At 38.6% G+C, this 13,992-nt stretch overlaps 1 protein-coding gene across 1 annotated transcript in view; it reads right to left on the bottom strand.

Annotated features, from left to right (window-relative positions):
• COL7A1 (collagen type VII alpha 1 chain) overlaps window positions 1-13,992 on the bottom strand; it is a 618,941-nt gene that overhangs the window by 83,039 nt on the left and 521,910 nt on the right. Inside the window, exons 85-91 of the mRNA XM_069207404.1 lie at window positions 12,720-12,755; window positions 11,086-11,121; window positions 9,047-9,091; window positions 7,640-7,672; window positions 5,113-5,175; window positions 4,776-4,811; window positions 1,625-1,705 (exon numbers count right to left, since the gene is read on the bottom strand). Coding sequence (XP_069063505.1) covers window positions 1,625-1,705; window positions 4,776-4,811; window positions 5,113-5,175; window positions 7,640-7,672; window positions 9,047-9,091; window positions 11,086-11,121; window positions 12,720-12,755 — 330 coding nt within the window. The remainder of the gene's footprint in view (window positions 1-1,624; window positions 1,706-4,775; window positions 4,812-5,112; window positions 5,176-7,639; window positions 7,673-9,046; window positions 9,092-11,085; window positions 11,122-12,719; window positions 12,756-13,992) is intronic.

The raw sequence follows: 13,992 nt of genomic DNA, 5'->3' as shown, positions 1-13,992 counted from the left end.
TAGACCTGTCAGTTGATTAAGGCAAATACAGATTTGGAGATGAGATTGAAAAAAGCATGGCCATCTAGGCTTAGCCCTCAGTCCCAGAGTTTAAAATACCACAGTACACATCTCGACTGACCCTGCCCTCTGCTGGAAACTCAAAATAACACCAATATTAGAAAGACAGCATGAGATCGCCAGCGATGGAACACCTTCCTTGTTAATATTATGGGCGAGTGCCCTTGTTGATTAGGATTGCTCTTAAGAAGCTTGACTGCATTTTGCAGAAGATTCCATAAATCTTTAATAACATTAGGGAGACTAGGGTGACAATAGTTGCATTTAATATGTTGGCATCAAACAGTTCATGGCAAGGGACTGGGCATGGCTGACATAAACCCTTATTACTGGGCAGCCCATTCTATTCCGATAAGCGACTGGTTATTCAACAGTAGAGAAGACCCTCACTTTAGTTTCAAACTTAATCTTCTTAAAAACACGGACCTGCTGGGAATTTTATAAAGACTTCTTTCTCCTGTTACCAGAGTGGTCATGAGCTATTAATGCAATTCCTCACGCTCGACAGGATGCACGACTATTCTGACACAGGAGAGCCTGCTATGGCCAGGGATTCAACTAGCACATCCAATGTCTTTGACAGGCCTCAAATCCTTGGGTAATACAAGAATCAAAAAGTTGGACGATGTGTGGGACAAAGGTCACTCCTTTACACAACCAATTGAAGAGATTGATCTTCAACTAAGGCAAGCTCTGGTCATGACCAAGACAGGCTAGCCAGACCTCCCAGAATTCAGCCCATAGAAACCAAGATAACACTTTGTTGTCCAGAGTGGGGGAGATTGCCAAGATTTAATGTACCCTGGAAATTAATGCTCCTGATCAACATGCAGGGTTGCATCTAAAATGAGAACAAGATGTAGGGCATTTAGAAGAATATGAGTGGAGAGAGGCAAAAATGCCACACACAGAACTAGCCATATCATCAAAATTATGTTTTTAATAGAATTTCAATACCTACATCGAGCCTACTACACCTCTAAGTGACTCTTGTTGTGCTCGTTGTCATGGGCAAGTGAGGGATTTCTTTCAGAAGTGTAGGGAAAATGGACATTATTAACAAACTATTGCCCACACTTATGAAATAGTACCAAGAATACATTTAGAACACATATAGACATTTAGGGACAACAAAAGATATGGTGGCACTCAGGGTGAGAAAACATTCAGAGGCCTGAGGTATCTGCTTGCAAAGAGAGACATCTGTTGATACTAGAACCTAATCTAACATTCCTATGGGTGGAATGGTTTTCCAGGAATGACCAGAGACCCAAACATGAAAGAACCAACCTAGCAGACAAGGACATGCCCATAAAACATAAGAAAATCTGAGAGTTGTGATTAGAACACTTACAAATGCCATTCCCATAAATGTTATCAGGTCTCTTCACATAGCAGAATGAATGAGAGTTTACTCACTTGTAAATTGATACCTCTCACATAGTTGTTTGTGATGTCACTAGCTATGAAGGCTATGATATTCTATGCTATGTTGATTTCCTGTCTAACAAAAGGATGATTTAAAAGTACAAAATTAAAAAATGTATAATACAGCACCCAGTACCATTTTTCCTGGTAAACCGATTTCCCCATCTTTGCCAGGAACCCCATCTCTTCCAGGAATTCCAGGTTTTCCTGATTCACCCTAAAAATGGAAACATGATAAATACAACAGAGTGAGACTGGTTTTTAGATTACATGAATCATTGGGCTTTAAGTGCAGATAGGGACCGGCCAGTGTCTTTAGCCTACCATGCCTCAGACTGCTACAACACTTCTGCGTTTCCAGCTCAGTCTTTGCTCGCTCCTTAAAACCTCACCCCCAGTGCCCGTCCCAGAAGGTTCTTTTGATTACTTGGGCACATCACACATGCTGGGGGTGGGGGTGAACCGATGCACCGTACAAAGGGGGAATAGGTTGTCTAGTGGCTGAACTGCTCTCTTTGGAACCTACTTGACCTGGGTTGTAATCTAAGCTTCAGTGCTTAAATGCAATTGTATGATTCTGAGCAAATTACGTAATCTCCTGAGCCTAAATGTGTGAAAATGGAAAATATAACATGATGCTTGGAATCCATCTGTGAAATGTAATTGTTTAATTAAAAATGCGCAAAATCCCTTCTTGATATAGACAGTCTTGTGTCATCGGATGACCCATAGACGAACATTGCTCCAGAGTTAAAATCACATATCTACATATATTACCACTTTTGCATTGATGAAAATCTCTCTTTTGTAACTCTGGAGCCTTTCTTACATTTTAACTCTTTTTATTGCCTCTTTCTTATTCACCACTGTTATCTACTTGATCATACTCAACTCCTCTGTTTTACCTATAGTATCTGAACATCTTTCTCATATCTGTCTCCTATCTCTCCTCTCTCCTACTTTCTCTCTTTACTGTAGTTGTAGCTATGAGGTATCTAAGGCCTCTCTTATCCCACCCAATTGTCCTCCACTAAATACTACTGGGATTTTAAAATATCTCTCTTATCTCCCCTCCTCCCTTCTAGACAGCGGAAGTATTTACATTTCTTTATCTTATTTTCTGATGAACCCTCTACTGTACTTGTATCTGCAACTTTTTAAATGGATCTAATATGTTTACCCCTTCTCTCTACTGTATGTATATCAGAGAGTTTTTTAAATGTGTCTATCATATCCCTTCTCTTATCTACTGCCTTTATGCTCTTTTCTCATGCACTGCATTTATACCTCGATGGCATTCACATACCTAGAATCATATTGCACCCCTCCCCCTCTACTCTATTCATGGCCATGGGATCTTTAAATATCAGCTCTTCTCTATTGCATTTATAGCCCTGGGTGTGTAAAACTTTCTTTTAAGCCCTCACTTTTTTTGTTGCATTTATACCTTAAAGGTATTTAAATTTTGTAAGGGACGTGGATCCTCCCACAAAAAAGCAAGCCTATTGTTAGTCACAAACAGCACTTCCATGGTTTCTACAGCTAAAAAAGACTGAAAATAAATAGTTGTGAATGTATTCCAGCTCAGATCTGGAGAAAGTCTAGCACCACACAGGAATAATGTTAAAATAAAATTTTGACTTTTTAAAATATATATAGAAACTTAATTGAGGACCTGATTTAGATGTCGGTGGATGGACGGGGTATCCCATCCGCCACATTACAATCCCATCAGGATATCATGGAATCTTAATACGGCAGACAGGATATCCGTCATGTTTATATCAGAGTATTCCCCTCCGCCGACATCTATATCAGGCCCTTAATGTCTAAGAACTTATATAAAAATAATAAACATTTTAGCATTTAAATGAAATGCATCATTTGCAACAAAAATAAATATAGTTGTATTAGTTCTATACATATATTTTGTTAACATTTAACACATAATAAATACATATGGACATTTTACTGAAGGTCGGAATTTCTTTAAACCTTTAAATATTAATTTAATTTGTTTTAATATAATTAAATTAGCTAAATATTTAACTCAGAATAATAGTACTGTAGCATGTTTTTATTTTGTTACACATTTAATATAAATAAATATATGGAGAATTATTTTACATTAATGTGTAATATTCAAATATTTAACATAAAATATTTTTAGTATTTTTTTATGTTAAGAAATATTTGACAATTTCCATATACTTTACCACAGGGAGAGCTTAGTTTGGTTGCAGAGACCTTCGCCTATGTGTGAAAACATACTAGCAGTAACTTTTACTTGTGAATTGCCACCCTCTGAACTTAGGGGGTTGAGACATGTATGTCTACACCTCAAAGCAAAGGTACACTTGTAAATGGAGATTCACCAAAAGTAGAACATTTACTACAAAGTGTAAGAGTAAATTTACATGTGTAGATGTACTCATGTGTAAATTTACCTTTGTGAATAGAGTCCCCACCCTTTAACTCAGTGACTCACCACACTTTCATTAGACTGGGTACCTGTGCTCTCCATCATGTAACACTCAACTTCAAGCAGAATCTAAAGCTCAGCATAGATCCACATCCATGAGGCAGTGGTGGTTCCAGGCACCCCAGAGGACAGTAGTTTCCTATCACCTGTTGTGTGACTATTGGCACAGGTTATATGGTATTTACCAGAATATTATGAATTAGATATCATCTTGGAAAAACATTGCAGCCAACAGAACGACTACCAAAGTAATGTGAAGGTAAGTGTGTATAGGTATGTACAGATTAGCTACACTTAACTCCAAATGTAATTACCTTGACAACAACAATATATACATATTCAAAGTTTGCAGATTTGGAATTAAGAAAAGTAAATATATACTTGTCTTTACCTTCACAATATTTGGTGGTCAATATTCTGCCTACAAACAATATTGACATCCACAATATTCTGAAATTAATACAATTTAAACACTGGGAAAGTGAAAACTCGCACCTCCTGACTAGTAGAAGCACTTTGACACCCCTCTACAGTGGACATACAGGTGCCTACCTCGCCTTGTGTTGCTCCAGAGCCAGCTCTTACTGGATGTTTAACCTTTCTCACATTCCTTGGGCCCAATACATTAAACACTGTTTGCGACCCTGCAAAACCTTATGCTCTTTTATAAGTGGTAAGATGTAAGTCGGTCCTTTCACTCCTCCTTTACAATACTGCTTGCTTCTAAAAACCAGATACTTGGCTTGACATCCAACTGAAATGAAAAGGTTATTGTGAGGCTTCCTTAGTATACAAAAAAGCTTACCGCTAGCCCTGGTACTCCTGGGGGTCCCTGTGGTCCCTAGGGTGGAGAAAGAGTAAATGTAAAAAAAATTACAGTGTTAGGAAACAAGTCAAGAAACACACTACTGCTGACAGTGACCTTATGTAATACAACCAAACATTACAAAAGCATAAAGGAACTATCTTCTGAATCTGGTGGCTCAGAGGACTAGTGTATCCACGTCAGAGATCTGTGCTTGTCCTGATCATCAGAGATTCAAATCCTGGTGGACCCACTCAGTCTTAATCCTTTAGAGGTTCATAAAATAAGCATCACTGAGTTGAGTAACAATAAACATCTATTATTCATAGTTACTTACCACAATACCAGGAGGTCCGGTGGGACCTGGGAGTCCAACACTGCCTTGAGGACCTGGCAAGCCCTAGAAATGAATTGAGAAACACATCTTGAAAAAAGAAATACATGCACTGTGCAAAATATCATACCATTTTTGAAAAACTTTTATGCAATAATGCTTAAAACACCTCTCTGTTGCTTACTAGACTACAGTCCACACAAGTACCATTACATGCTTGCTCTCCAAATGTGTATGAAAGTGAGTGTTTGAGTATTTGTATAGAACGCTTTCCCAGACCCAGGTATCTCTAGGTGCAGGAGACGCTGAACACAACGAAGGATATCTGAACTTGGTTACTTCATTGGGTTACAGCCCACTCCACCCGTTATCTGAAATGCAGAAAGTTATGCTTTCAGCGTTGGGCACTATCTGTATTATCACAGATGGAAGCTGCTTAAGACTGGAATCCTTATGGGCCAGTTGAGGTTAACTTGAAATCTGGTTCATGTCTAGTCCGCCCTTTTCAGACCACAGTGATCTGGTCAGGTTGAACGTATGTACCTTGTCCTTTTATTAATGGTAGCATCCCACTGAAGTTATTTATGGGCTTGGCAAGTCATTTTAAATTTAAACTTGGGGCTTACTGTCAGGTACCACAGTGCAGCTTACTAGGCACTCTAGACAAATAACACAATCTGTCAATATTTGAAGCATTCCACTTGACTTTCAAAATGCATTTTTTAAATCTGATTACACTTAAATTGGTTTTGGTATGCACTTAGTTTTGCTGCAAATCTACTCATTTGAATGACATACATTTTGGAAAGTGTTAACTAACATATATCTTTGTTTCTAAATTACCAATATGAATATGTTTTAACCATAACAGCACCAACCTACATAACCTGAATTTAGGAAATCCTTGATTACATTTTAAATAATATTTCAACATTTTTAAATGCTTATGTTAACTGCATTTCAAATAAAACTACACTCATTTAATCTACTCATATGTGGACTGGTTACAAAATATTAGGATATTTTACAATCTATTCTAGGGAAATATAAATGTTTTAAAACCTGGGCAACTCAATCATAAGTTTAATTTGACTTTCTGACCATGCACCTCTAAAGAGTTCATTTCCTGTAGGGCACCATAATATAGGCTTTAGAAAATAACAGAAATATGGAACAATTTAGGACAGCTAAAAAAAAGAAGAAATGTAATCTCTCTGTCTTGTTGGAAATAAGTACCACATTTGGAACACTAAGAAAGATCTTTAATTTTTATCGTCAGTTGATTCCCTAATTATATTTTGTTATCTCCTGGGAAAACAATATAAATTTGAAAAATATTAATATTTCATTGCATAGTATTGTAACTTATCTGAATTAACATGACAGCCAATGGGTGTCAAAAACACTGTCTGAAGACAATCCACCCTATGTTGATGAAGGGCTACTGAGTTTAAAGCCATATTTATATAACATAACTATATTTTGTGCAATAAGGCATACCTTTGTCCTTCCAATCTTATATCAGGTCAAAGCTTGATGATTTACACTTAGCATATAAAGACAGGCAGACATATTTTACATTTCTATAATATATAACTTGGAGAGTAGATCAAGAGCCCAGGTGGAAATACATGTAGAATAATTTGCATTGCTTATGTGTAATACACCCGTAGTAGTGAGGATAATGAAAGGCAGTCATTTGTGCAGCTGAATTTCACCAAATGGATGCAAAACCTTCCCTTAAATATTTCAGATATTTATCTTTCTACAACAATTTAAAGAAAAGCTCTGAGTAACTGTACTCATTTACTTGCTCTATTCATTCAGCATCAATAAACCACAAAGGACCATATTGTTTTTTTCCAAAATGACTATCTTGGTTTTCACATGTGAGAGTCTCTGCAAACCTACTCCTATTCTATCCACCAAAAAGATATTGTCTACAAACATCATAGCTCTTAAATTCACAATAATTATTTGTGGTGAAAAGTTTGTGACTTGTTCCAATTTCTAATATCAATCACTTATGTAGAACAAATGTAGGATTAGGCCAATAACATAAGTTTGCAAAAGTATAATTCAGCCAGCATAATTGGGTGAAATATAGCAGTTTGCAAGTCCATCATAATAATTTTTTTTATTTTACGTTTCGGTTTCTGCAGGAACAATTTTTTTTAAATACTTTGATGAAACACATTAGCAAAAAATGAATATCTAGATATTTCCAACTAAATATTTTGCTGAAATTATCAGCAAATTGATGTTTGTTGTTTATCTTTTCAGCAAAATGTTTGCCTGCAAATCTGTGGAAAAAAATCAATTTGCAAGTTCTTCTCTTGCAAAAACTATTTTACGGACATTTCCTCTACTACTTATAGCTTCATATTTTGTGTTTTTATTAGCTGAAACAAATGGAAAGATAATTGTGGCTTTATTGCTAAAAAAGACCAATGTCACAAAAACAAGGAGTAACTAATATGTAACAATGAGCATCTGAAAGAGGAATGCTTTAAGAGACATTATTACTTACTCTTATACTGGGACCTGGTTCACCTTGATTCCCCTGCAGATAGAAGATACACAGTTTATCTTTCCAACAATAATATTGAATACACTGTGATTATTTGATGTTTTCTGCAGCCCTGTTAAGTTTGTCACTGTGCATGTCAGCCAGCCACAGAGCTGATGTCTGGGTACATAATCACTTTACAGTAATGCTCTCTTGAATTCAATGCTGACCTCCTTCTCTGATGAAGGTTTAGCTCAGCTACGGCACAATCAATCTCACAATATCTGCTTGGTATTTGTTTTGACGAGTGCGACTTGACAATGTGTTTTTGGGGAAGGTATGTACCGGGTACTGTTTTAATGAAACAAGAATATTACATTCGTAACAAAGATGAAAACAGTAGTTGAAGAAAGTAGGCTGGTGACATTTAACGTTAGATTATAGGAAAACATACAAAATGCGGTTGGCATACGTGGATACCATCAAAGGTGATTGACAAACAAGACAGAAACAAGACTGTAATGTGTAAAATATAAATACAATTTATGGCTCATAAGGTAATTAAATGGAGAATGAACAACTTTCCTAAAATTCTGCAAAGTTTTGACTTACACTGGGAGCACAACATTAATTCTAATTTGTGCAGAGTCAAGGGCCAGATGTACAGACACCCATTCACAAACCAAGATTTGCTGTTTGCACACCAGCTGGTTTCCAAACAGGTGTCCAATTTATGATGCGATCTATAAGGATATGTTACAAATTGTCCATTTACAGTGTGTGTGTGTGTGGGTGTCGGGGAGGGTTCCAAATTACAGGCGAAAGGAATATTAATTATGTATGTCACAAACTGTGACCCTTTTGTGATTGGCTCTGACTGCAGGGATAGAGCCTGCAATGGACAGTAGTCCTCTGACACTGCAATTGCATTCCCAAACAGTAACCTTTTTTCTATAGCAGGCCCTGTTCACTTAAGGTATAGGATCTGCTCTTGAGAAAAATATTTTTCTTTTGGGAAGACATCAGGGGGAAGGGAATGGTTGTAAGAAGTGGTCGCCTGTTCCACTGTCTGCTCCTCCCACAGTTGCCAACACAATTCCCTAATGAGTAAGCCTCAACTGCGAATCAGTTACCATCACCTGCTTGGGGGTTGTTATCTGATCAATAGTGTATTATTGATGAATGCATGTCCCAAATAATAAACAGGAGTGGGCGCCCTTTTCCTGCCCCTCCTAAGTGTAATTTGAAATTGGTCAGAAATGCCAATTCAAAAGTCATAAGGACTTATCTGACTCACAACAAGGCTTTTTGCACATTGTAAAATGCTATGTTTTGTGGTTGGAAACCCTGTGATTTGTGAATCACAGAAAGTCTATGCGAGTCTGGCCTCAAATCTCTGATCTGTATAGTCTAAAGTTAGAAACATACCTTTATACCTGGAGGTCCCTGAGCACCTGCGGGTCCTGCAAGACCCTAAAAAAGAAGAATGAAGCAACGTTATCTAGCAAATTTGTATACTATATTAAATAAATATAAAAGCTTGAATGAGTAACTGCATTTATACCTATTGGAGCACAACTGGAGTTTGTCAGAGGATGGGGGTGGAGAAGTGGATACATGGGGTTTTAAATTCTAATTTCCTTCTATGGCCATCCCTGCTTCCTCTCATCTTTTTTTATGTTTCCCTTTCTTCTTTCCACCACCTTTCTCGTCCTAACTTTCTGTCTATCTGTACGCTCTCCTCCCCCGAACATTTCATGTTTTTCGTCATCCATGTGCTAATGTCCTTTCTCCCTCCCTTTCTACACCACTTCTACCTACCTGCCTTCTATCCGTCCTCCCTGCCCATCCTTCATTCCTTCCGGCCTCCTTTCGTTTCAGCTTTTTTTCACATCCTTTCTTTCTTACTTTATCCCTTCCTCTTTTTTGCTCATTGTCTGCCATTTGTTGTTACCCTGCTACTTCCTTTCCTTGCTACGTCACTCCTAAATCTTCTCCTTACTCCTGCTGTCCTGCATTTCATCCCTGCCTTATGTCTTCCATACTTCCTGTATTTATATATTTATTTATCTTCATCTGCACTAGCCTTACAATGTAAAATTAACTTAAAAATAAATAAATAATGAAATACTTAGCATATATATTCATTTTACATCGTGAAAATAATATAAATATACAAATAAAGCCTACAATATACTTGAACTAATCCACTGTCCCCTCCCATACTTAATAGGTGGCCACACTGCCCAGATATAAGAAGCCACAGAACAAAAAAATGTCATTATCAGTACTATGACAAAGTGATTAAGCATCTGATGTTGTCCTAATACGATAAAACATAAACAATGGGAGTAACCATCATTGGTGAGTTTATCAGTCTTTGTGCAAAATAGTGAAAGGTGTATAATTTTGTCTTTCACCCAATGGGCTATCACAAGATTTGCTTTGTTCTTGGAACCTTCCACTTCTTACCAAATTTCCTCTGGTAGGGAGGATCCACAGCCTAAACTAGATGTATAAACTGTGTTTCAATTCAGGATAAATTAAACACAAATATTGATCAAACCCCAGTTAACCTTACATTGAAGGTAAACTGACAACTCGCTCCAAACTCTCATACCAGAAATGTTTTCCTCTAACTTAGGACACAGTTTCTATTGTATCTGCTCCAGTTAAGGCAGGATCATTCCAAAAAGTACCTAACTGCAGGGCTGTTAAGAGTGTCTTAATATGTGCCAATCAATTGAATCCACCCACTTCTCCATAATTTATAATGGCTACATTTTAGAAGAGGAAAATGGGAGGTTTAAAAAACACAATAGAAGCAGGAGGATAAATATTTCTCCCATTGACTTATACTGAAGCAGAGGCAATTTCAGGTAGGAGACAGTCAAAACAAAGCCATTTTTGGCTTAAGAAATTGGGAGAATCCTGTCCGAATCAGGTCTATTGCCATGCATGATTATTTACCTACTCTAATACAGATTTTAAGTGAATTGCAGCATGTGGGTTCCTATATATTTGTATCTAATATAGCACAGATATTAATGCAGCCAGGCCGGAAATCGTGATAACGGCTAGAGCCCAATATAGGGCTAATGATGAGGTACATGGACCCAGCTTCAACAATGACCTTACGAAGTTGTTTTCCACCACTTGCAACTCATTTGAATTATCAACCACCCATAACTCCGCTCCATATATTACAGCTGCCACACCTTTCCACATTCCATATCGCTCCTCCCTTTCCTTCCCCCTGTCTTTTTTTGGTTTTCTTTATCTTCCTCAAGATCATGAGCTCATGTGGTTGACTCAGCCCTTACCTATGGTACAGTTCCATCGCCTGCCTCTGTCCTGACTTTGATAACATTCTTCACACCACCACCCATCCACATTATAGTGTGATATTAATTCCCCATTCCCACATTGGGATAAACTGTATAAACATAAAGATGACCATTACTCACAGGGGGCCCTTGTGCACCTGGTTCACCTGGATTGCCCTGGAGTAAAATATCAAAGACATAAGTTAAACCTCAGCCTCTGTGCGAGCAAGCTGCTGCACCCACTCTTAATACATGGGGGGAAGCAACCTGAGAAGATGAACCAAGCAGGGTCCACAGTCGACATCTTAAAGCACTCTACCATCCACACTCCTGCTTCAACATGAGTTGACAATGCATGTGTGTGTTAAAGCAGGATTGAGAAGTGAGTAGTATCTAATTAGTTCATGTGTCTTTCACTTAATCTATTTGTTCGTGAAAGCAGCATGGCACCGTCAGCATCATCAAAGCAACATGCAAGAAGCAGTGGTCGATCAGCCTTGCACACCACATGTAACTTCTGACTGCACACTACGTTATGCATCAGTGATGGTTCTGACTGCACACTGTCTAGTGAACCACTGATGGTTCAGGTGTTCCAGAGGTCATTTCAAACCCAGCATGCCTGTCAGTGAGTCCCTTCGGCCTAATAAATTAGATCTCAATCTTACAGAGGGATTCCAGTGCACATGCCATCTGGGTATCAATCATTATATGTGTCAGAAGGAGTACTGATACCCTTGTGGAGAGAACATCCTCCAGGAACTACTATGAATTTAAGGTGGTTTATTGGTGCTTGTTGATGCAATGGCTCATGTGCAATAGCATCTGGAGTCCACCACTGCCCAAGTGATAGGTATAGGTCAGCAAGATGTCCGGGCATGCTGCCCCACAAAGCAGTACACCAAAATGTCTCACGTTTCAGAGAGATATTCTGGAATAGATGTAATTAACTCAATATAAATTCAAATTGATGAAATTAATGTTACATGGGACCGTACTGGGCTTCTAGTAAACTGGCCACCCAATCACTGGTAACTGAATGTATGAAAGTAGCATGCAGGAACCAACCCAACCGCCTGAAGAATTATTTTTTTTAACTACTACTGACATGCTGGGTTTGTCTTGGTGACCATGGAAGTTCTCCAGCAGAGGAGGACTGACTCAGGGTAAAATCAAGAAATTTGTGCCTCCAAATGGCCAGTAGTGGGGCATGATGTGGCATGCCAGCCATCCACACAACACTTCTTTAGGCTTTTGGCTATAGGGACACCTCACACTTTCCTCTGGGCCAGTCCTCCTCTACAGTTTAGAGCTTTGTGACATGCTAAATGATCATCATTCACCCAAATCGTACCATCTTTGACTCATGCACAATAATGGTTTAAATAAATCAACAACAATTTCAAAACAATTTAAGATCCAAATGGCATCCCAGAAACCCACTGCATGCAAACTGCAAGGGGAAAGAGACAGGCAGCGTGAGAAGGGATACACAACCTACCGGTCGTCCAAGAACTCCAGGAAAGCCGGGGAAACCCTGAAAATATTTAAGTCAAGCCACAACATTAGAGGGCAGAAAAGGTGCCAAGAGATTGCCCAGTCTGGCGCAGCCCTGCTCGATCGTTGCTCGAACACAAGGCAAAGTTGCGCAAGACCACTCGAGAGGATGAGACAGTTTGACCAGGAAGAAGAGCACAGGAAAGCCACTGTATATGAAAGCCGAACAGCCACATATAGAGGACCCAGGAGTGAATCCTTCTCTTTGGGTTACTTACAGCCGAGCCGGGTGGCCCTATAAACCCTTGTGCGCCCTATATCGAAAGCAACAGACACAAAAATGCAAGACATCAAAAGGCACAATAGCGCTGACATTGCTCATTGCAGTAGAATAGAAGGGCTTCCTTGCACACACGAATGACAGCCAATTCAAGAAAGTGTAATAGCGCTTTTTGAAAAGAAATACATGGCAGTGGCATTTCACCAAATTATATGGGGTAAAACAGGTGACATCTTAGACCTTAGTTGGCAGTAAAGAAGTAATATCACATAACAACAGACCAAATGGCAGGCCACTGTACACGTTTTTTGCAAAAAATATTGAGTGAAATCTTGACATTGAAATTTATCAGTAACAACAATTTATAATGGCTATAAACAACAGGCTACAAAAACCTGGCAAAAGCTAAAAATTTGCTTCCTCTGCATCCTGTTTTTCTTTACTGTTTCCATTCATGAGAAAGTACTTCCTTTTCACAGATCAGTGCTGAAAACATGGTGACAAGTACCCAGAAGGCAGTGAACTGGTGGAACAATGCAGGTGCAACATGAGTAACTCCAAAGTGTGTATACATGTATAATAATATGTGTGTGTGTATGTGTGTGTTTTAGAGCAACTGTAGTAATAAACACAGATTTGCACATTACTACAGTGCAAAGACCAATTACTACATTATGATGGATGTTCTGGATGTTAGGTTCAAGCTGCTCTTGGACCTCATGGTGATAATGGCCTGGGTGGTCCCAATCTGTGGAGCTGCTGCCATGGATTAACACAGATAAAGCACTTAAGCAGCATTTTCCAGTGTGTGACAGTAGACTGAGCAGTGTGTGGTTACACTACAGGACTTTGTGATGAGAGTGTGCTCTGGTTCTGCTTAAATACATATTTTTATAACTAATGCAGTTGAAAACACAGCATGGCGTAAACCATTTAAGTAAATGCACTGTGTATTATGCTTTTTAATACCATACAGATAAATATTTTGGTTAATATGGAAAAAGTTCAAACAAAAAATATTATTTATAAATCGAGGGCTTGATTCACAAAAATAAACTTGGACTAAAAGTTTAAGTTTACGACTTTCGGTTTTCACAAAGGTACGTTACAAGTAGTATCTTCATGTCCGCGCTTGGGGCAGAATACCCCCTCCCCAGGACGGAATCTCTGCCCGAGTGTGGAGATTCTACTCTGCAGTCAGGGCAGAATCTCCACACTGAGGGCAGATCTCCGCACTGAGTGCTGAGATTTCACCCCGAGTGAGGATGTAA

This window comes from Pleurodeles waltl, chromosome 9, assembly GCF_031143425.1.
Source record: "Pleurodeles waltl isolate 20211129_DDA chromosome 9, aPleWal1.hap1.20221129, whole genome shotgun sequence".
NCBI lineage: Eukaryota > Metazoa > Chordata > Amphibia > Caudata > Salamandridae > Pleurodeles > Pleurodeles waltl.
Note: the sequence above shows the minus strand (reverse complement) of the source record. Positions and strands in the feature narration are given on the sequence as shown.